At 39.7% G+C, this 25107-nt stretch overlaps 1 protein-coding gene across 1 annotated transcript in view; it reads left to right on the plus strand.

Annotated features, from left to right (window-relative positions):
• Positions 1-25107, plus strand: part of pdlim3b (PDZ and LIM domain 3b) — an 83817-nt gene that overhangs the window by 21251 nt on the left and 37459 nt on the right. Inside the window, exons 2-3 of the mRNA XM_020512320.2 lie at positions 17771-17922; positions 18258-18342. Coding sequence (XP_020367909.1) covers positions 17771-17922; positions 18258-18342 — 237 coding nt within the window. The remainder of the gene's footprint in view (positions 1-17770; positions 17923-18257; positions 18343-25107) is intronic.

Here is a 25107-nt window from a genome sequence, read left to right on the forward strand (position 1 = left end):
CTAGTGGTAGGCGGAACAGAGTCTCCTAGGATTTAAATTTTTAAAATTAGAATTAGTTTTATTGTCACGTAGGAATACAGGAGAAGAATGAAAAATGTACAAAGTTGCTATTCACTGGCAACCTCTTGATTACAAAACCATAATTTAGAAAACCAGCAAAACGATTTTTTTTCCAAAAAATCAACAGCAGAAATAAAAGGAAAAGACATCCAAAAGGAAAGAAAAAGGTCCAGATCTTAAAGTCCTTGGCATGGAGTCTTGGACAGCCTGCGAGTCTCGAACCGATTTCTGGGAGAAGCCACGTTCTTGCTACTGCTACCACCACCTCAGATCACCGGAAGGAGCTTTCCATTGCTGTCACTGCCTCAGATTGACTGGAGGAGATTTTCCACCACCGCCTCTGCAAATCTGCACACAGCCCACTATCGCTGACGTGCCAATGCCGCCAGTTCGCCAGAGAGCGCTTTAAAGAAAAGGAAGATAAAGGCAAGGAAGAGCAAAAGTAAAAGGAAGAGAAAGGAAAAAGAGAGCAGACGAGCCCTGAGTTTAGCCCTGCTATTCCGCCACCATCTTAGTTTGAGGTTTGGACAGCCAACCATAATTCAACCTTTAATTAAATCTTGTGCATCTGATTTTGAACAACTGAGCACACAAGACTATATATCACTTTGGAATATGTGTTCTGCCTTCTTTTTCAAACGTGCAGCGGAGCCGATATTTTCCTGACAAGTTGACCAGTATTTAATGATGAAACATGGATGAGTTTAACCTTGCTTCTTGACCTAGTAGTTTAGGACAAAATAAACAGCTGCTTCTCGAATAAGAGGTGTCTTTTTTCATAGGAGAAGCTTTTGAGTTGATATCATGCTAACCTTTAAACATTCTGAAGTGTCAACCCCAGTTAGAAATGTCAGAAGAGGTATCAGATAGTGTAACAATGAGATCAGCCTGTAAGAAGAACTCCATACTTCTTTAGAATATGACACAGTAATTTAAGATTACACTGATGCTTTTACAGCAATACCTTCCAGCTATATATCAAGAATGAATTGTACATGAAGAAAATACATTATTTTCACACACACTTCTCCCTTTCTTGTAAGTTTTCACCGTGTCATTTTGCTCCATTCCATAACATTGATCTAGTAATCAGTTTTAGGGGACTCTGGTCAATATTTGCCCATCAGCAACATGAAACAGGACAATCTGATCATTATCACATTATTGTATCTGGCACCTTGCTGTCTGCAAATTCTTAAGTTTCTTGTCATAACAGTGACTCCACTTTAAAAATGACTTAATTGACTTCAAAAGATAGCTTGATGCTGTGAATGATGCCAAGTAAATGCACACCTTTATAGGTTTTTCCTTTTCTTACTCTTTCTTTTCTGTATACCTGTCATATTTTCACTTTATGGGGCATCAAGTAGGTGGTGTGATTTCTTCAAATTTCTACCACAGTTTCGCGACTTCTAAATTAAACTTTCAAAATGGAATGACAATGTGGCATTTCGCTAGACTTCAGCATTCAGCTGAATAGCATTCAGCTGTTTGCATGCAATTTACAGAAAGCAGGAAATATATCTGCTTTACAGTACACTTGCAGTACACAAGCAGTGATTACTAAAGCTTTTGGAGAAAACATAGGTTCCATTTGGTTGATGCTAAGTGTCTGTATCAAATGAGCAGCACGACATGGAGAGAGAAGGAGATTGAACTGATTGTCAGAAGAGTTGTAAAACACTTCTGCAAAGGAAGAGGTGATGTTAGGTCATAGCTACTGCTCACTAATGGTGACTTCTCACTTAGCTCATATTGCGAGTTAAAGTGAACCAAAATTACCCTGTACAGCTCTCCCAGTATAAGCTGTGCTGTGCCCAGTCAAATTACTACATGCAACAATCTTAATAGCAACCAGCATGATCACCAACTTATATATTCAAAATAGGACAGAGGGCCTTAGGCACAGGAATAGTCCATTTGGCACTTAGAACCTGCTTAGAAGAATGCATGATGGCATGCCAGGAACAATGCCAGGCATACCTAAAAATGAGGTGGCAACCTGGTGAAGTTACCAAACAGGAGTAATTGCATGTGAAACAGCATAAGCAGTAAGTAATGGACAGAGCTGGGTGATTCAACAAATGATAGACCAGATCTAAGGTCAAATATGGGTCAGAAATAGGAAGCACATGGCTTTCCTGGCTGATCAGCCTTGCAATCTTCACTATTTGCCAGTCGGCCCATCTGTGGCCTCCTGTAATGCTTCTGCCTCACCACCCTCCCCCTCACCAGTGAGTTGTCACTTCCTGCTGGGTTCAGAGAAACAACTGACTAGTGGCAGACAGTAAAATCTCCCGGGCTACACACTGCCAAAGTCAGGACCATTTGTCACTCACCTTGACCACCTCCCATCACCAGTATCTGCCAGATTCCTGTCCAAGTTAAAATCAGGAAAGCACACACACATACACACATGAACACACATACACATGCACACACTTCTGATGAGGGGCAAATTAATAGCTTCTTTCTGTCAGTGATGCAATATAATAAAACTACAAAAATCTCTCCATATCTGTGCTTTTCCTGTTCCGTTAAGTGTCCAGGCGTCCATTAGCCTTCCTGCCCAGGACTTAATCGAGCACAAAAGAGAAGGCATTGGAGTCTCCACCATGCATCCTGCTTTCCAATGCCTCTACATCCGAACCTGCCAATGAGGATAGACAGATTTCCACCCATTCTCTACAATCCCTGCAAGGGTTAGAATGAGATTGCGTAAATCATGATGCTGGAGCACATAACAAGACTCTGACATCAGTAAGGAACCAGATGCCAGTCTAGAAAGAGCAGGGAACAGAAAGGTCTTAGATACTACACTAGAGAGCTATATTTGATGACCTACTATGAACAGATGTAAATAAAGGAGTGTTACATTACATAAAGAGTTGAAGAATCTTACTTAGTAACAAGGAACAAGCTGTCTCAAAGACAGTGAATGTGCAGACACCTCCATATCAGTGATACTCGAAACAAACTGTGACAAATTGAATTCCTTAGCCACCAATTCTATCCCTTTGTTCTCAAATTGTTTTCAATGTTGGTGATGTATTTGGCCAACATGAAATTCTCATCAGGTATCCATGCTATCACTTCCACCCCTGTAATATTGCTAGTCTCACTCCTGCCTCAACTCATCTTCTGCTGAAACTCTCCTCCACACCTTCGCTGCCTTTTGTCTTAGCTATTATGACATGCTCCGGGCCAGCCTCCAACATTCTGTAAACTTGAGCTGATCTAAAACAGTTCCTTATTCACATGAAGTTTTGTTTAACTATTGTTCCTGTGCTCACTGACGTAGAAATATTCCAGGGTTGAGCAATGCCTCAATTCTAAAATTCTCTCATTTGTTTTCAAATTCTTCCATAGTGTCACCTCTCCTTATCTATGTAACCTTCTCCAAGACTCGTAATCTTCCAAGTTATTTGCACACCTTTAATTTTAGCCTCTTAAACATTGCTGGTTTTAACTCGTCAATGGCCATGCCTTCAACATCCAAGACTTTAAAGCAAGGGAATTTCTTCCTTAACCCTCTATACCATGAAACCTCTCTCCCCTCCTTTAAGGTGCTCCTTATACCTACATCTTTCATACAATTTCTAGTCACCTTCCCAAATATCTCCTGATGCGTCCAGATTTAAAGTTTCACTTTGTTCCTGTGACGCATCTTGTTAAAGATACTGTCCAAATAAAACTTGTTTTATTTGTTGTTAGAGGTCCCAGATCATGTTGAAATAAAATACATTCACTCTTAAACCCATCCCAACTTAATTGGCTGGAGTTCCATGTAAGGTATGGTTTATGTTTTATAGAAGAGAAAGAAGCACTGTCTCAAAGCTCTTTGGAAGCACCTTTTATAGAAACTTTTATGACATTTCATGGGGAGATGATATTAGAAATATTTTAATTCACATGCAGATTCTTTTACGAGCTCTGAACTGACAGTGATTAAATGTTTCTGGTTTTCATTTTGACTCAATAAAATTTGACAGTGGCAAGCTCAATTTAAATAAATTCCCTGAACTAAAACATTGGTTTAAATTTCTGTATGAATCTGTGCTATTTAAAGTTATGAACTTTAAAATGGTGCATAATTGGCTAAGGGAACAGAGTGGTTATAATACAGCTAGCTAGCTGGTTGGCACAAATTCCTGTTTTGCTGAATAACCTTTCCAAAAGTCTAAGTATACACAAGAAGCAAGCTATGAAAGCCTCATTGCAATGAAGTTTCTCATGCCATTGACATGAATAAGCAGCAGTATTATTGGTTTCAGTGCACTAGTCTCTATTGCAAACACATCCATATAATGTTTCAGCAGACTGAGTCACTTGCTTTCTTTAAATAAAAGGTAAAGTGATGGTTCCTTTTCTCAGAGGCATGACACACTTTGATATAGTTTGCTAGGCTGGAATGAATGGTAATGTAATAAACTATAAAAGGCTATAGTCCCTAAATGATGAGATTATTTTCCATACATGGTAACTATTAGTACCTTAAACTGTTTTCAAAACAAAACCAGGCCACCCTGCTAGTTAATATGGACTGTGGAACAATCAGATCAGATAGGGTTCAGGTTGGCAATCCACCCGAACCATGTAGCTGCACTAAATCCAATCAGTTGGAACCGATCAATCAGACTTTACTTTCTCTCATTTGTCACACACCAATCTGCAAAAGTCAGAAGTCACGTGACACCAGATTATAGTCAAACAGGTTTATTTGAAATCACAAGCTTTCAAAGTGCTACTCCTTCTTCAAGTGAACAAAGGTGCAACGCTCCAAAAGCTTGTGATTTCAAATAAACCTATTGGACTATAGCCTGGTGTCATGCGACTTCTGACTTGGTCCACCCCAGTACAACACCAGCACCTCCACATCCCAAACCTGAAATGCAGAAATGAAAAAGGATCTGTTGCTTCTAAGAGTCAAAGAATTCTCTGGTTTCCAAATTAAATACTTACAACAAAAAAGCATTTGTAAAGACTTTTTGAAAAAAGAACCTTTACGATTTCCTTGAGAATTTTCTGGGAATAGTCTTGTGTAAAAGGTTAGTATTTCTTCCAGGCCAGTTGAAGCCATTTTCTTTTTTAGATAAAGTGATAGCCCAATGTGTGAAGACATTAATTGGCGTTACTCCAACAAGCTGGAAATAAAACAAAAGTTAGAGTACTATTTTCTTCAAAAGAATCAAATTTAGAATTTAGGGATCAAAATATACCAAAATGTGAAATTTCAGGTGAAGGGACATTTAATAGCGACATTCAAAGATAAATCTCATAGCTTTATCACTTCCTTTAACAATTTTAAATTGCATTTCTCTTACTTGTATTGTTGTAAATACCTAACTGATGTTAATCAGATTGCAGCGGTGGAGTAGCAGCGCTGTGTTCGAGCTCCTGGTCGGGGCTCGTCCACCTCCGTCTGCTTTCTTTGCTTTCTTTTTCTTCTTTTGCTCTTTTCTTGTTCTTTTTCTCTTTTAAGTCCCATTACGACCTTTTTAACGTGGCAGAAGCGGGCCTGGTAGCACGGAGCATGTGGCAGCAGCAGCAACAGGACAGAGTAAGCCCTGCAGCACGGAGGAGAGAGTGAGCCCAGCTATTCAAGATGGTAGCACCAGCACAGTAGGCCTGTCCACTCGAGGCCGGTTGCATCCTTTTTCTCAGTTTTCTCCTTTCTGTGTTTTTCTCTTTTCTTCATTTTCCTGACATCACGGGGAGGTTGGAGCAGTGTCAGCGGTGACCGGAGCGGGGACTCATAGGCCTGATGCGTGGACTCCTGGGATTGGCAGTGAGGTGTTGACTGCAGTGATGAAGGACTGGGCATTTCTGACAGCAGTAGGCCCGGAGCAGGGACCTTGTAAAAACCCTGGAGCCATATTGGAGACACCGGCCGATGAAGAAGAACTCTATTTAAGCACTTTCTTTTCCCTCTTTTGTACCTCAAAATGGCTCCGGATTGTGGTGATAGAACAATTTTCACTGCATCTCCCTCAATATATGTGACAAAAAGTCATTCATTCACTCATTTATTCATATATTATAGAACATAATATTTAGTTTTTGCAATTAAAGCTTTAATTATAGACAAATGGAAGCATTTGCTACAGAAATTGAGTAAATGCAAATTTTTCAAACTTGGAGTTAATACTTAGAGTTAGAAGCTAACTTCTGTTTATGTTCAAGATCAGGGTTAAACATTGTATATGGATGATCCATTTCTGGATTGTGGCAGAGTCAGTTTGTCTATCATTATATCCGTAGAAACATCTAAAAGCTAGCTATTCTGGGATATGGAATTTTACAACTTACTTAGAAATTATTCATATCGGTTACCGAATCAGAGAGTTGTGTTGAAGGTAAAATAATTGATTGCATTTCTGTTTGCGAACATTACAAAGCATTCAATAGAGTTAGGTTGTGGGGGTTAGAAGATTCTTTCGTTTAATTTAGCGAGATATGTATTTGCTCACAGAATCAACAGCAATAACCAGTCAGCTTGGAACTGGCAAAGAGGAAATATCAGTAAGGACCTGGGGGCTGGTCACAGAAGGCAGTGGCCATTTTGCTTTGATGTAGTTTGCATATCACTAGGTTGAGTGAGCCAACAGAAGTTGTTTGTTTGTTAGGCCTACACTTTGAGCAGAGAAAATACACAGTTTGGATTTCATGAACAAAGCAGCTATATTTGCTAGTTTGAAGCTAGAGAAGTAAGTACAATGATTCTCACAGTGAAATCCATTTGGACAGTTTGAAAACTTGGAATTTATGGGCTGAGGGTGTGATTGAAGTTGAAGGACGTTGAAGATCTTAAGACAAACAAACAGACAGTGATCCTCACAGTGAAAATATGCAGTTAGCCTGGATAATACAGTGAAATCTAAGTTTGAATTGAGAAATCATGAGGTTTTGAAAAGAATTTGAAGAATTATTTGGCCAAAAGCTAATGGAAGAGTAATTGGACCAGTAAGGAGAAATCGAAGTAACTTCCGGTAGGGTCCTGTGGTATACCTTTGCGTTGCTCCCAAGAAAAGTGAATGAATCTCCTCAATTCTTCTATAGTACAGGAACTCTTAGAACATAGAACATAGAACAGTACAGCGCAGTACAAGCCCTTTGGCCCATGGTGTTTTGCCGACCTATTATCCTACTAAGATCAATCTACCCTGCATATCCTACATTTTACTATCCCCCATGTGCCTATCCAAGAGTCACTTAAAAGTCTCTAAAGTATCTGACTCCACTACTAATGCCGGCAGCGCATTCCACACGCTCACCACTCTCTGTGTAAAGAACGTACCTCTGACATCTCCCCTAAACCTTCCGCCAATCACCTTAAAATTATGCCCCCTCATAATAGTCATTTCCACCCTGGGAAAATGTCTCTGACTATCCACTCTATCTATGCCTCTCATCATCTTGTACGCCTCTATCAAGACACCTCTCATCCTTCTTCGCTCCAATGAGAAAAGCCCTAGCTCCCTCAACCTTTCCTCATAAGACCTGCCCTCCAGTCCAGGCAGCATCCTGGTAAATCTCCTCTGCACCCTCTCTAAAGCTTCCACATCTTTCCTGTAATGAGGTGACCAGAACTGAACACAATATTCCAAATGTGGTCTAACCAGAGTTTTATCAAGCTGCAGCATAACCTCACGGCTCTTAAACTCAATTCCCCAACCAATGAAAGCCATCGCGCCATACGCCTTCTTTACAACCCTATCAACTTGGGTAGCAACTTTGAGGGATCTATGGATGTGGAGCCCAAGATTCCTCCGTTCCTCCACACTGCTGAGAATCCTGCCATTAACCCTGCATTCTGCATTCAAATTCAACCTTCCAAAATGAATCACTTCACGCTTCTCCGGGTTGAATTCCATCTGCCACTTCTTTGCCCAGCTTGGAGGGAAGTAAAACATAGAACTTGAGTTTATATCATTAGTAATCATACACTATAGTATTAAGTAAATGGTGCTTGCTGTGTTTCATTCTTGTACAAAATAAGTGTGCTTTTTGAATAAAAATGTGACATTTTGTGGAGTCGTTCTGTTGGTTGATTGCTGGACATTTAGAATTCTCTTTAAGTGCCATGGTAGCTCTAAGAGAAGGATACTTCTATATACTGAAGTAAACAGAGTACATACAAAATAGATAAACCTATTAGGTTTGGTTTTGACAGGTCTGTGTCCTTTTGTACTTTCAGTCTAACTTCTTGGGCTTTATTTTGTGGAGAGGGGCATGTTGACTCCCCCACTGCAGTAGATGTTTGGTCATTTAAAGGCTGCCCCACAATGGTAAGATGGTGGGAATGGCCTATAAGATAAATGTGGAACTTCAACCTATAGGCCTGGCAGCTAAGTAGTCCCAGCTGTGCCAGAAGGAAATTGTGGCCCCTGCTGGGACTATAAAAGAAGCCCTAGGAAGATCTGACATGGATGTCAGAATAAGGTAAGCAGGGGATTTCTGGCAGGGAGAAATCAGGGGACCCTACAGAAAGGAGTTTAAGGGTTTGAATTTTGGAGGTCTTTGGGGATCCACAAAATTGGGGGGAGATTGTTGAAATACCACAACATGCACAAGGCATCCTCTGGAGGAGATACTACTCAATTTTCTTGCCCTTTTACCTCAGATGCTGAAGGAAATGAGCAGGCCACTTTCACTATTGCTGTGATAGTAGGAACTGCAGATGCTGGAGAATCCGAGACAACAAGGTGCAGGGCTGGATGAACACAGCAGGCCAAGCAGCATCATAGGAGCAGAGAGGCTTCACTATTGCTGTATTTTGTTTTAATCATTCATGGGAAGTGGATGTCATTAGCTGGGCCAGCATTTATCACCAGCCCTAACTGTATCCTGAACTGAGTGCCATCTCAGAGGGTGTTTAAGTGTCAACCACATCGCTGTAAGTCTGGAGTCACATGTAGATCAGACCCGTTGAGAATGGTAGATTTCCTTTCCTAAAGGATATTAATGAACCAGATGGGTTTTGACAAAAATCTACAATGGCTGCTTTTGGGTTAACATCTATGCAGTGAATGTAATGAAGTCAGCCAGATGGACCTCATAGACTATGAGTTCCCTGATTGGGGCTGTTAGTCTGGTCCAATCAGGGAGCCCTGGCTGACAGATATAAACAGGGCTGTCAGAGGTTCAGTTCACTCTGAAAGTGGCTCTGAGAAAGTTGGATCAGTGTCAAGGACTCTCCACATGTAAATGAAGGGTGACTTGGTGATGGGATACCAGCCTCTGTAGAGTTACCTTAGTCTAATTCTAGCTTTTCCTCTCATTCAAGTTTCACGATTGCAGGATTTGAACCCATGTTCTGAGAGCATTACCCTGGGTATTTGGATTCCTAATTCAATGCCAACATTCACTGCACTACTGCCTCCCCACGCCCCGACATTATGTTAGCAATGTCAGAATAATTCACTATAATGGTTCTTAATTAGCCCTCAGACAGATATTCAGATCTGTTTCTGAAAGAAGTGCTGACTTTTTGTTTAATCAAAGTTAGTCTTTGCTCATTTTCGTGGTTCACATGTATATTTCACCTTCCCTCAGTGGATCCCATCATCTCCTGAGTTTCTTCAGGGTCAGGCCTCAGCCTAACATCTTCAGTTCCTTTATCAATGATCTACCCTCCGTCATAAATTCAGGAGTCGAGGTGTTGATGGTTGTACAATATTCAGCATCATATGTAACTCCTCAGATAAGGAAGACTGTCTGTATGCAGCAAAACCTGGACAACTTCAGATCAGAGAGAAGCTAAAAACTTCTTTTCCTGACATTTAGTGACATTGATGCTGCTGACTCCCTTCGATGTCAGTATTCTAGAGTTTACCATTGAGCAGAAATTGAACGCGACAAGCCATATAAATACTATAGTGACAAGAGCAGGTCAGAGGTTGGGAATTTGATGGCAAGTAACTCATCTTCCAACTCCCCAATACCTTCCACCATCTTCAGGACACAAGCCACGAGTGTGATGGAATAATCTCCAGTTGCCTGGATGAGCACAGCTCCATTATTCAAGAAGCTTAACATGATCCAGAGCAGAGCAGTTTGTTCAATTAGCACCCCAACCAGCATCTTCATTCTTCACTCCCACCCTCACTGCTACACAATGTGGACCATGTGCTAAATACACTATGAGGACTCATTGACGCTTCTCACACAGCACATTCCAAACCCACAACCACTACCATTTATAAAGACTTTGGCAACAGATATATGGAATACTTCCAGCTGCAAGTTTTCCTCCAAGACTACAGATGGGAAGTAAATGTTGGCCTTACCAAGGAAGAAAGGAAACATATCTCCTCCCAAAAAAGTCATGTCATTTTCTTTTGTATATATTCACAGCTGTTCATTTAATTGGTAATTATTTCCACAAATCCCTTTGGATTAAAAAGTGACTATCATCAGAGATCTCTTCTTTCATTAATTCCCAGTTTTAATTAAAGTGTCCTGGTCTTTAAAGGTTTTACCAAACTCTTTGTTCAAGTATTTTTAATTTACTTCAAAGTCATGAAAAGTACAAGTAAGGGGGTGGCTGCATACTCAGCCCCCTACTATACTCCTTTTACTCTCACGACTGTGTGTCCAAATTCCAACCCAACTCTAGTTGCAAGTTTTCAGACGACACCACCACTTTAGGTCAGATCTCAAACAATGATGAGACAGAATACAGGAATGTGATTGAGTGCTGAGTGGCATGGTATAAAGACAGCAATCTCTCCATCAACATCAGCAAAACAAAGGGGCAGGTCGTTGAGATCAGGAAGCTGAGTGGAGGACACGCCCTGTCTGCATCAATGATGCTGAGGTCGAGATGTGGAGAGCGCCAAATTCCTGGGAGTGACGGTCACCAACAATCTGCCCTGGTCTACCCACATTGACACCACGGTCAAGAAAGAACAACAACTTCTGTACTTCCTCAGGAGGCAAACATGACATTGTCCACAAAATAGACATCTTTGGTTGTATAACAATGGTCAAGGATGTTCGGACCTCTGGTGGAACAGGAGATGTGTTGATGGTATTTTGGTAGCATGTTCTTGAGGTTGGCCTGGTTAAAGTCATCAGCTGTAATGAGCAAGGCTTCGGGATATTCCATCTCAAGACTGTTTGAGGCCTTGTATACTATACCCAGTGCATTTGTCATCTCCACATGGAGTGGGATATATGAGTGTCAGGGCAGTGGAGATAAACTTATGCGGCAGGTAATGAGGACGGCACTTTACTGCAAGATATTCTAGGTCCAGGGAGCAGTAACCCACCAGGGTCGCCATGTCTGAGCACTAGGAGGTGTTGTTAAGGAGGTAGACCCCACTGCCCCTTGCCTTGCCTGAGGACGCTGAGTGTTCAATTCAGTGAATTGAGAAACCCTCAGGTTGTAAGGCACAGTCAGATGTTGCAGAGTCGGTTAGAATACTTGTGAATAGGAAGGCAGGACATTAGAATTTGGAGTTTGTCAACTGTTGGTATTTGTAAAATGGTGGTGTTTGTAAAATGCTATGGGGATAGCATTGCATGGCTCCTTTAAAAGATGATGTGCTTTTTCTATGCTTAGAGATTCAAAAGGATGTCTGTGGGTTTGCAGTTGCACAGAGCACCTGAATTGAAACATTGTATCAAAAGCTCTACTGTTAGCAGGCAAAGCAGCATTTTTACCAAGACGACAGGTTTTTGAATTTATCCAATTAATTTAAACCAGGCCCTTAGCTACCAAAAACCAATTCATTTTATATTTGATGGTCTTGACAACATAGGACCAATCCTATTATAAGAAATTGATGTATCATCAAGGGTATAAAAGGGGAGGGCATTTGGAAAACAGGGAGAGAGCCAACTCTCATCTGCCAAGAGAACCGCTCTCAGCTCTAAAAGAATCACTGGCTCTCATAGAATTCTCTAAGCTTCAGAGTAAGCTTCATCTAAATTAAAGATACCTATGGCATAAATAGTTAATGTTCCTGACAAAAGAATTTGACGGAGAAGGTGTTCCTGACAGAAGAATTTGTTGGAGAAGACACAGAACATTCTGGAAGACCTAACCTGGCTGTAATTTCAAGAGAATAAATTCTATTTTTTTTTTTTTGGTTTATACAAGTGGGACTTACATTTATTAGAACAGCATACCATTAGGATCTTGTTTTATTTGGAACTAGTTAGTAGTTAGAAGGGATTTATTCGGTTTGTTAATGGTTTAGTTAATTTGTTCACTATTAGATAAATTGATTATAAATTTTGTGTCAGGGGTTTATTTTATTTAACCACTCCTTTTGTAACAGATTGGGGGCTGTTTTAACAGATTATAGGGTGAGGCACATCTTTCTGGGTGTTTCTGTTTTAGTTCTCGGGGTTGGGGAGGGGACCTCAGCTTTATAATGCAGGTATAGCAGGAGTGAGCCATGTCTCTGTAAAACAGAGCAAACAATAATTTCTCAATTCCCTTTGGAAGGTGATTCTAGCTTTAAGTTCATCCAATTTGTTCTCAATGGCTTGGACGTTTGCCATGAGTATGGTGGGGAGGGGGGACTTGAAACCCCAAAGTTTCAGTCTCACCTGAAGTCCAGCATGTCTCCCACATTTCCTGGGTAGGTGGTTACTCCTAGTCAATCCCCTAGTCAATTGGTGAGGGACTTCAGCTGCTCCAAGTGGTAATTGTCTGCTTCTGATGGAGTCCTGGGCACCAGTCGTGGCCTTGAGCATTCTGGGGGAGGGGGGGCATGTCTGGTGGCCTGTTCGGTTGGGTCATTGTGGGGTCGGGTCTTGTTCCTGCGCTGGTCAGGCCTCGGTTCCAGATTTCCACAAAGTCAGGGAGTTTGGGCCTGCAAGAGGCAGGAAGGCCTCTGGGCTTGCAGTTCCAGCGTCAGCAAGGTAGGTAGGTGTGTCTGATGGGGTCCTGGGAACTAGTCTCACTCACAAGCACCGTGGGGGTGGTGGACGGGGGCTGGTCTTGCAGCCAGTCTGGTTGGGCCTGTACAACGTTGGGTCACTGTGGGGTCTGGTTGGGCCTGAATTCTGGGTTTCCATGAGGTATTCAGGCTTGCGGGACGCTGGTAGGTCCTTAGCTCCCCTGACCTAGTGATTCAGCATCGGTAGTCGAGCCTCGTCGGTCATAAATCTACTTTCAAGTTTAAAGATTCTAAGAGAACATTGTTAATAATTCTGATAGACTTAGAAATGAGGTTTAGAAGAGCAGAACGATTATAAGATATGTAAGAATAAGACCTGTTCGCAAAATGTTGCCATGCTCTGGTACCATCTTGAAACATAATTTTAAAAATTCATACAAGAATAAACCCCTAAAACTTCATTCATCAATTCCTCATGTTCCAAACTATCTTTGTTGATCAACTGTGGGGGACATTAACAGATTGCCTGTGATTTGTGACCTGAAATGTATACAACTATAGATGAAATCTATCCAATCCTTTGCCTAAGTAGGGTTAACTAAAAGCAAGTGACATTCTTGGTATGACAGAGACAGTAGTAGGGTTTGTGGGATCAGGGGTAGGATGCAATCTTAGGGATGGCTACTATAGCCTTCAGTCTTGTTTTTTGTTCTTTCAGTAAATCTTCAAATTACTCAGTGCTGACATAGAATGTTTAGTTACTCATGCCAAACTAATTTTAGGTTAGCAAAGAACATGATATCATTGTTTTAATCTGTATGCAGCTTGTGATGGAGCTCTTTTAGTTGTTTTGAAACTGGCTTAGTATCTAAAATCCTTGCATTTTTCCATTGCCTTTTTCAAATTCCCTTCTGCTTCCTCTGGTAAGGATTTCAGTCTCTTAAGTAGTGTCTGGTTTTCTCTCCCAAATCACAATATAACAAAACTTCAAACCTGCACATCTATCTGTCTGTATAAAAAACTTTTTTTTTGTCAAGATCCCTAACGTTTATTTCAGTTGGAGGTCGGGGAGGGGAGGGGGGTGGTGGGGGGCACGATATTAATATGTTTCCTTTTAGTTGCTGTTTCAGAATTCTGATATTATTCGAGTTTCATTGCCTTGTTTCAGAAAGTGTTCTTTATCTAATAGTTGAGTTTCCTGTTCAGTGAGCCTCCTTCATGTAAGTTTATTACTCAGCATCTTGTTAAAATCTGGGCTCATAAATCAAGTTCTCAAAAACTCAATTGGAAGTGAATTAGTATAAGCTGATGGTTTTGAACTTTTAAGGTTTTGGAGTAGATTTGTAGCTCGGGTTGTGGATGTTGTGGTTGGTTGGCTCGCCAAGCTGGTTTGTTGTTGTTCTCTAGACGTTTCATTACCCTGCTGGGTAACATCATCAATGCAGCCTCCGATGAAGTGCTGTTGTGTTTTCCCGCCTGATTTTTAAACTCTGGAGTCCGTTGAGCTGGATCACCTCACTTCCGGTTTTCCTTCGCAATGGATTGTATATGGGGTCAAGTTCGATGTGTTGCTTGATGGCTTTCTTAGTGAAGCATCAATCTTCTAGGAACTCCTGTGCCTGTCTCTGCTTTGCTTGTCCCAGGATCTTGGTATTGTCCCAATCAAATTGGTGGTTCTCCTTATCCATGTGGATTGAGATGAGTGAGTATTGGTAGCCAATTGGTGTTCATGCACCCTTGTTGTTAATTTTCTTCCTGTTGGTCCGATATAGTGTTTGTCACAGTCTCTGCAGGGAATCTTGTATATGATATCGGTCCTGTCCATAGTGGGTAGTGGGTCTTTGGTTCGGGTGAGCAGTTGCCGTAGGGTTGATATGGGTTTGTTTTCCAATTCAATTGGGACAACAACAAGGTCCTGGGACAAACAAAGCAGAGACAGGCATGGGAGTTCCTAGAAGCCTGGTATTCCACGAAGAAAGCCATCAACAAACACAGAACTCGACCCCATATACACTCCATTACGAAGGAAAACCGGAAGTGAGGTGATCCAGCTCAATGGACTCCAGAGTTTAAAAACCGGGCGGGAAGACACAACAGCGCTTCATCAGAGGCTGCACTGATGTTACCCAGCAGGGTAATGAAACGTCTGTGGAACAACAACGAACCAGCTCAGTTTTAAATTTTTCTGTTTCACAGTGAGACCATTATTGGGAAATAGAATTATTATCCATCTTTGATAACCAAAGGGTTTTAACTTTTAACAGTCTTTTTGGCAATGTGATTTTTTTTAAACTGCGTGAATTGATTTTCCAAAAACTTACTTCACATAGAAATCTTAAAGCTCACATGCTGATTTTCATGTGTTTGTACAAAATGGCTTTAAATCTAGATTCCCTGAAATAAAAGGATAATGCCATCATGTCGATTTGCTATGGTGAGAAGCTTCAAATTCTTGTCTCTTCAGCAATGTTACAGTTACTTTATTGACCAACTATCTTTTACAAAATGTACAATAAAAGAAGACAACAGTCATACCTCCAATATTTCATCATTATAGCATCATTGCCACAGGTTTGCTGGGTCATACAATCTCCTCTGACTCCCATTTGCTATGCTATGAGATAAAACCATTTAGCTTTAAGCAGTAGCACCTCTTTTATTTTACTTCCCAATACTTAGAAGCAGCCTGGATGGAAATCTTTTTCTATAGTTTCGTACAGGTCCAAAGAGGGAAAATACAGTTTTGTCAACTTAAAAATATGCACTTGTATGAGTATGCATCAGTAATCAAATGGCCATAGTGTATGTGTGATCCTTGATATGGTGTATTCACAGACAGTTCAAATATGTAATGGAGCTCATGCTGGTGCATTGCTTGGCCATGCAGGGTATCTGTTTAACCCTGATGCCACTCAATGGCCTTTGTCGCAATAGTGGTCTAAAAAAATAAATTCTTGATTTTCAACTTCTATCATCTGCTTTTAATATCTGGGACTGGACCAAAATGATTTTAAAAAGGAAACAACTGACTTGAAATGATCATAATAATCAGCTGACCACATAGATTAGCTAAGCTTTGTGAAACCAACATGAAAATAAATGAGGAAGAGTCATCTAGACTCAAAACATTAGTTTGTTCTCTCTCCATGGATGCTGCCTGACCCATTGTGATTTCCAACAATTTTTGTTTTCAGTACAAATTCCAGCATCTGCAGTAATTTGCTCCTACATGGAATAAATGAAACCATCTGAACTGAAATTAACATTTTAATCAAAAGATGCTAAAAGCAGACCACCCAGTCAGGCATGAAGAAACTCTCATTTCCTATTTTGATTTCCACCTAAATGATAGGTTTCACATTTTGGAGGTGAAAGACATCAGCTGCAACTATCAATGTTGAAAACAATGAACAATGAACACTGAAATATGCAAACCAGCTGTATTTAAGGGGTAGTAGGAACTGCAGATGCTGGAGAATCCGAGACAACAGAGCTGGATGAACACAGCAGGCCAAGCAGCATCAGAGGAGCAGAAAGGCTGACGTTTCGGGCCTAGACCCTTCATGTCAGAAATGGTCCTATGATGCTGCTTAGCCTGCTGTGTTCATCCAGCTCTGCACCTTATTGTATTTCAGGGGGCTACTTTTGTGAGAACTGGGAGAGAATTATTTTTGCCAGGAACCAGCTGAAGAAACTGCTCACGACCTCTCAAAGAATCAATCATCTGGTGAACAAAACATCGGCGATTAAGAACTTAAAGAGATTTAAATTTTCACTATCATTGAGGATACCAGACATCAATTAAAAAGCCATGGTTTCAGGTTAATACTTTTATTCCTACTCAAGGACACCTTAAGGGCATTAAACTGTATATTGTTTTATCTTGTTTTTTATACTACACACTATCCTACTTTAATTTTGTGCCTGTGTGTGTATGTATGGTTGATATCACATTTTTATTATTTTTCCAAGGGGTAGCAGGTAATTAAATTGTTCTTTCCTTCAATCAAGAAAACCTTGTAATGGACTCCTTACATTGGGTAACTATAGTTTTATTAGACAGAGGCACAGCCCATGCTGAAAAAGAACATAAGTCTTCATAGAGGCCAGCAAAGGAGCCTGAAAAGAGGGGAGCCACCTTTACCCCTCCTCACATTGAGAGACACAAAAATGTGATTGGGATAGGAACCCTCTCAGAGTGAATATGATCTATCATTATAATTCTATTCCATTTATAGTTATGTAACACATTACAATCAAAATTCTGCTTTTCTAGTAACCTTATAGTGGGTTTTATAATTGGATTCAACAGTCCTTAATACTCACAGGACTAAGAAGAGGGAAATTAGTCAGAATCATTTTCCAATGACCTATGTTACTCATTGCTTAGGAAGGAATGATCAGGCTCATATGTGATGCCTCTGTGGTTAAATATCACATTGCTACTTCACTTCCATGGCTCATAAATGAATGCCCTGTTGATTGAAGTAGTAGAAATCACGTGAGCATAGCTACGTACTTTCAAGAGAAAAGGGAAGGTGATGTGGATAAAATGGACGAGGAGAACCCTTTGTGCTGATTATGTTTTATGTCTAATATGTTAGTGATTTGGTTTACTTAAAGTAACTACATCTGTGCCATGCACTTCCCTGGAAAAACATAAGACAACTGACTTTTCAAGAGATGTTCATCCCACTGTTGGTACTTTGCACTTTTCTGCTCTGTAATCAATGGGAATACTGACAACTTTGTCCCTGTATTTAGTTGGTATCAACTCTTGTACAATTAGTTTTACAATCATGATCTATATTGTTCACTAATACTAAGCACAATTCTGATGTGATTTAAATCTCTAGGTAACACCTGGAAGCAAGGCCTCACTAGCTAATCTCTCCCCTGGTGATGTCATTCTGGCCATTGATGGAATAAGTACAGACGCTATGACACATGTTGATGCTCAGAATAGGATCAAGGCTGCCTCCAGTCAGTTAAGCCTCAAGATTGACCGGTGAGTATGGCTGTAATGCAATTTTATGTCATCAATAAATTAAAGCAGATTTACAGGGAAAATTGATTCCTTATAATAAAGCCGTTCCAGAGTGTTGCATGTGTAGCAAATGATTGGGCAGCACAATAAAAAAAGAACTGCTCATTTTAATTATCATTCAGAGTTACTGTTTTTAACACTAACTGAATGCTTCTTCTGGCAGAAGTATTATAGTCATTTTCTGTCCCAATATCTCTTGCTTTTGCTGATCTGTGCATTTTCAATGAATAATTTGCGTGCAATAACAATGAAAAGCAAAAATGCAGTAGTTGAGGTTTTGTCTGCTTGTATCCCAGGCCTGAAACTAAGCTTTGGTCTCCTCAAGTCACTGAAGATGGCAAAGCAAATCCCTTCAAGATTAATTTAGAGGCTGAGCCACAGGTAAATAGTACAGGAGAAAAGCTCAAATGTTTCAATTGCTTAACTGTCTATTATTATTATTGGGTGTTGTTGAAAGAAAGCTATGTTAAAGTTGATCATTCTTTAACTCGCCTTCTTAATATTTAATTCTATCGCTGCATAGTTAACTCATACTCTTTTCAAAAACAATATTTATCCTTTTGAGGATTATGCAATAAATGTAACATGTAATTGATGGGACTGAGAGTTGACATTTCTTTAGGTGTGATAAGTTATTTGTTAGCTAATAAACTTGGGAGGAAGTCATGCTCATTAAACAAGGATGAATGGACTAAACAGACTAGCTATTTACAAAAACAGAAATTGCTGGAAAAACACAGCAGGTCTGGCACCATCTGTGGGCAGAAAACAGAGTCAATGTTTCGGGTCCAGTGACCTTTCTTCAGATTAGCCATTAATATCAGATACTAGAAGCAAAACATTAACACTATTCCAGAAGCATGACTGATGAATGATTGTACGAAGTTTTGTTTTAAATGTAGGAAGATCGGAACAGGGGTAGCTTCTTAGGCCTAGTCCACCATTTAATCTATGCTTTAACTCTGGAGATCTGCCTTTGCTCCATAAAGTAATAATTTATTGGAAAACAAAAGCTATTGACCTTAGCTAGAAAATTAACTGTTGATGTAGCCTCAATTTCCAGTAGCAGAATTTCAAATTCGACAACCCTTTGTATGTAGAAATGTTTCTTAAATTCACTCCTGAATAGTCTAGATTTAATATTAAGACTGTCTAGTCCTAGACTCCTTAACCTGTGGAAATAGTTTCTCTCTAACTTATTTATTCCCATTAGTATCTTGATAAGTTCAATCAAATAATTCCTTAACCTTATAAAGTTCGGAGAATAAAATCTTTTAATTTGTATTATCTCTCTTCTTATAATACAACCTTGAAATTCAGATAACATTCTGACAAAACACTCCCTCCAAGGCCAATATATCCTCCCTTGGGATTAATACCCAGAACTGCTTGCAGTATTTCAGGTGCAGTCTAGACTTTGAATAGCTGAAGCATGACTTTTACCATCTAGTATTTTATTCCTCTATCTCTAAAAACCAGCATTTCATTAGCTTTTTTAAAAAATTATTTCCTCTTCATGACATTTTAATTGTTTACTGACATGAATACCCAACCCTGACACTTACTCACTCCCCAGCCCTCCACCTCAACACCACTACAGCCTCAAGTCCCTTTGAACTTCCACTGTTTCTGTAGGATTGATACTGCACATTAGGAGACCATTGGAATCATCTTGTCTACATGGGATTTCTGAGCAATTCACAGTGCCATTCTTCCATCTTCTCCCCTTAGCTTCCTTCTCAAATATCAGTCTAATTTCCTTTTGGATGTTTCATTTCAACCTGCCTCCACCACGCTCTCAGACAGTGCACCCCAGAGTTTAACTATGTACCACAGGAGAAAGGTTTCTTTTCACATATCCCTTTTGTTTCTTTTAACAATTACTTTAAAGCTGTGCCCTCACAATTTTGATTTTTTTTACCGTCTACTCTGCCCAGACCTCTCATGATTTTGAATATCTCTATCACATGTCCTCTCAGCTTTCCTTACTCTAAGGAAAGTAGTCACAACTTCTCTAATGTATTTTCACAACTGCAGTTCCTCAACCTAGAACCATTCTGATTAATCTTTTCTCCACTTTCTTCAATACCTCACATTCTTTACAAAGTGGAATGCCTAGAAGTAGATACAATACACCAGCTGAAGACAAGCTATTATTTTATACAGATTCAACATAACCTGCTTACTCTTCTACTCAATGCTCGTATTAATGAAGCCTTTAATACTGTTTGTTCTCTTACCTACAGTCTCAACCTGTCCTGCTATCTTAATGACTTATGAATGTGGAAATCAAGCTCGTTTTGCTCCTGCACCCACTTTAATGTTGTGTCCTTTAGTTTATATTGCCTTTTCATGTTCTTCCCACCAAAATTAATAACTTCACATTTCTTTGTATTGAGCTTCATCTGCTACTCATCTATGCTTTCCACCACTTTTCTATGTCCTCTTGAAGTTCCACACTATTTTACTCACTGTTTGAAATGCATCCAGGTTTTATATCATCTACAAACTTGGAAATTGTTTGCTATATACCAAGATCTAGGTTGTTGATATAGAGATCAGGAGGTTCCATTGCACTCATCAGTTCATATCATTATACATTCATGTTGACTATCTCTGATTAACTGAAAATTTTCAATGAATTCTGTTACCCTAAGCTTAATTATAAACTCTAATGATTTTCCAACAACAGATATTAAGTGACCCGGAGTATAATTCATGAATTTCCCTCTCTTTTGTTTGGTAAGTGGCACAATGACATGTGCAACTTTCCAATTTAAAGGAGCAGTTCCTACATCAACATTAACTTTGGAATATTATAGTATTCCAATGTATATACAATGTTCTCGGCCAAGTGCCTTTAAATCCCTGGATTGGAAACCATCTGTTCCTGAGTATTTGTCATTCTTTATTGCCATTATTTTCTTCATCGCTGTTACTTTAATTATTCATTTTGGTGAGCCCCTGCTGCTGATTCAAAGTTCCTTTTCTTGGGATGTTCAATGTGCTGGCCTCTTTCTCTACTGTACTCCTCTACTGTAAATCTGTTACAAAGTAATTATTTAGCCTGTTGAATGTTTTCACTCACATTATCATCATTATCAGTTTTTCTTCTATTTCCTATGTAAATGTAACATGTTTAGAACATAGAACATATAGCACAGTACAGGCCCTTCGGCCCACGATGTTGTGTCAAACTTTTACCCTAATCCTAAGGTCTATCTAACCTCCACCCCTACCTTATACTATCATCCATATGCCTATCTAATAGCTGCTTAAATGCCCCTAATGAGGCCGACTCCACTACCCTCTCCGGCAATGCATTCCACGCCCCTACCACTCTCTGAGTAAAGAACCTACCTCTGACGTCTCCCCTATATCTACCTCCACTCACTTTAAAACTATGCCCCCTCATAATAGCTACATCCACCCTAGGAAAAAGTCTCTGGCTGTCCACTGTATCTATACCTCTGATCATTTTGTACACCTCTATCAAGTCACCTCTCATCCTTCGTCGTTCTAAAGAGAAAAGCCCTAGCTCTCTCAACCTTTCCTCGTAAGACCTTCCTCCATTCCAGGCAACATCCTGGTAAATCTCCTCTGCACCTTTTACAATGCTTCCACATCTTTCCTGTAATGAGGCGATAAATATATATAAGTGTATAAGTTTTGATCATGCTTTCTTTTCACAATGTTCTAAACTCTAATTATCTGTTTTGTCATCCTTTGTTGTTCTTTCCTAGTAGTCAGAATCTGTGCTTTTTTTTTTGAATTTTTAGTATGTCTTTTTTTGGTTTGTTTTATATTGCCTCTTACCTCTTTAGCAGACCATGACTGTATTTTTTGGTAAGCCTGTGAAGGAATAAACTGACTCCGTGTCACATTAAATTAATTTTTTAACATCTCCCAATGATCATCAATCATTTTACCAATTATCAATTTGTCCAGTTTCCTGTATATATTATGTCTTGTCCCATTGAAGACTTAGGGATGTAGCAGTTGTTTTGTGTTTCTCTCCTGCAAATATTACGCTGATTGTATTAGATAAATATTCGTGTATGCACAGGCCATTAATGACATCTGACTCACTACTTTTCTTCTTTATTCTTTCATGGGATGTGCGTGGCAGCCTTTATTGCCCATCCCTGATAACCTTGAGCTGAATGACTTTTTAGACCAATTCAGAGAACTGTTAAAAGTCAACCACATTGCTGTGATTCTGGAGTCATGTGTAAGCTATTCTGAGTAAGGGTGGCAGATTTCCTTTCTCGAAAGGGACATTAGTGAATCAAATACTTTTTACAACAATCGGTTACAGTTTCATGGCTGCCATTACTGAGACTAGCTTTACATTCCAGATTAATTCATTGAATTTAAATTCCATTTAAATGCCTCGCTTGAATCTCATCCTTGGCCTTTGGATTACTAGGCCAGTGACATTACAACTATGCCACCATTTCCCTATAATTAGACATAGGAACAGGTGTAGTCCATTCAGCCCATCAAGTCTGTTAATTATTCAATGAGATCATGACTGATCTGATAATCCTCGATGCCACTTTCCTGCCTTATCCCTATAACCCTTGATTCCCTTACTGATTAAAAATCTGTTTATTTCAGACTTTGATATATTTAATAACTCATCCTTGACAGCTGTCTATTGTAAAGAACCTTACAGATTCTCTACAGAATAACTTATTTCTCGTCTCTATCTTAAAGCCTTTCCTTTGAGATTCTTACCTCTGGTTCTAGATTGTTTCTGCTTGTGAGCCAATGTCTCCTTATTTATCCTGTTAACCCTCCCCCCAACTAAAAATCATGTTTGTTTCTACTGCCATTCTTTTAAACTCCAATGATGCAGGGCCAACCTACTTAGCCTCTCCTCTTAAGAAAATTCATTCATACCCAAGACCAAACACATGAAGCTTCTCTGGACTGCCTTCAATGCCTGCATATTGTTCCTCATCTAAGGAGACCGAAACTGTTCAGTTATCTAGATGGGATTGGATTAGTGCATTGTATAGTTTTAGCAAGACATCCCTGTTTATCTATTCAATTCCCTTTTAAATAAATGACAACATTCCATTTACCTTGCTGATGACCTGCTAAACCTGGATGTTATTTTTTTTAAATTCATGCATGAGGGCCTCCAAATACTGTGTGTTACAGCTTTCTGTAGTATTTGTCCACTTAAATAATATCTAGCTCCTCTACTCTTCTTCCCAAAGTACAGAGAGTAGTAAGGGCGTGGAATGCCCTGCCTGCAAAAATAGTAGACTTGCCCACTTTAAGGGCATTTAAATGGTCATTGGATAAACATATGGATGATAATGGAATAGTTTAGGTTAGATGGGCTTCAGATTGTTGCGCCAACCTGTGAAATCATCGAGGGCCGAAGGGCCTGTACTGCGCTGTAATGTTCTATGTTCTATAATCTCACATTTTCCCACATTATATTCCATCTGCCTTGTTTTTGTCCACTCACTTAGTCAGTCTATACCCTCTGCAGACATGTTGCATCATCCTTTCCACTTGCCTTCCCATGTATTTTTCTGTCATCTACAAACTTGATTGCAGTATATTTACTTATGTCATCCAAGTCATTAATATACATTGTAAACAATTGTTGGCCAAGCAGTGATCCCTGTGGCACTCCACTCGTTATAGGTTGCCATCCTGAAAATTCACTCTTCATCCTAACTCTGTTTTCTGTTAGTTATCCCATCCTCTATCCATGCTAATATAGTAATCTCAATACCAAGGGCTCATACCTTATATGCACTCCCATATGCAAATCAAAATACATTATATCTATTGGTCCCCATTTACCTATCCTATTTATTACTTCCTCAAATAATTCTAATGTAGTTATCAGGCATGATTTTCTCTTCATGAATCCATCCTGATTCTGCTCGATCATCTTATATATTTCTAAATGTTCTGCAATTCCATCCTTCATAATGGACTCTAATATTTTCCTGATGAAAGATGTTAAGCTACCTCGCATGCGTCCTGGTTGAATCGATAACATTTTGGATCTGTGATATATTGCTGCAGAAAACTATACAGGACACACAGTTAAAATCTCCCATTAAAAGTACCCTATGTTTGTTTCATGCATGTTTAATCACAATATTAATGTAACCTACTGTTTCACAGCTGTTATCAGAGGATTTTGGACAACTCACACTCAAGTTGAAATTCCTGATCTATTTCTTAATTCTATCTACAAAGTCTCTTAAGCCTGCTTACCTCTCGTTATGTCCTCTCTCACCATTGAAATGATTTATTCTTTTCTGAGTAAGGATATTTCTCCCCATCTTTTATTTTCCTTATCTTCCCATAAACCTCATAAGCTGATATGTTTAGTTCCTGGACTGAACATCTTGCAGCCAGCTCTAGGTAATGGCTACCATGTCGTATACTCAAGTCAAATTTACATCTACAGTTCTTTGAATTAGTTCCTTACAAAGGTATCATTGCTATCGGCCTAACAGGCCATGCAGCTGCTCTTTCATAAGAGAGAGATGATGGTCACCACACCTCAGGCAAGACGAAAGATTGAGAAGGAAAGTCAGCCTCAGCTAACGGTAATCTCAGCCACTGCAGGAATTGAAGCCACACTGTTGGCTGCATTCTCAATAGCAAACCACCATCCTGCTGACTGAGCTATAACAAAGGCTTATGTTGATCATATATCTCAATCTTTCCTTATGGTCCCCTCGTTTACTCTTCTATTACTTATTTTTATCTCTTGGTTTACTGCTTTACATCTTTTAGTCTTATCCTTTAGTGCCTAATGTTCTAGTTCTGATTTTTATTCTAATCTCGTCCTTTATGTTTGTTTTTGAGCCAATTTGAAAACAAGTGGGTCAAATACAACTCTTTCCAGCTGAGCCTTACCCCCAGTTTTCTACTTTAAAGACTTGTTTAAAGAAAAAGGCAAGAATTTGAAGCTTGAGGAACACAGAAGGCCAGGCGGCGTCAGAGGAGCAGGAAAGCTGATGTTTTGGGTCGGGACCTGCTCCTCTGATGCTGCCTGTCTTGCTATGTTCCTCCAGCTCCACTGTGTTATCTCTGACTCCAGCATTTGCAGTTCTTGGATAAAAGATAGCAAGGTGTAGAGCTGGAGGAACACAGCAGGCC

Source organism: Rhincodon typus, chromosome 3 (assembly GCF_021869965.1).
Source record: "Rhincodon typus isolate 14 chromosome 3, sRhiTyp1.1, whole genome shotgun sequence".
NCBI classification, from domain to species: Eukaryota; Metazoa; Chordata; class Chondrichthyes; order Orectolobiformes; family Rhincodontidae; genus Rhincodon; species Rhincodon typus.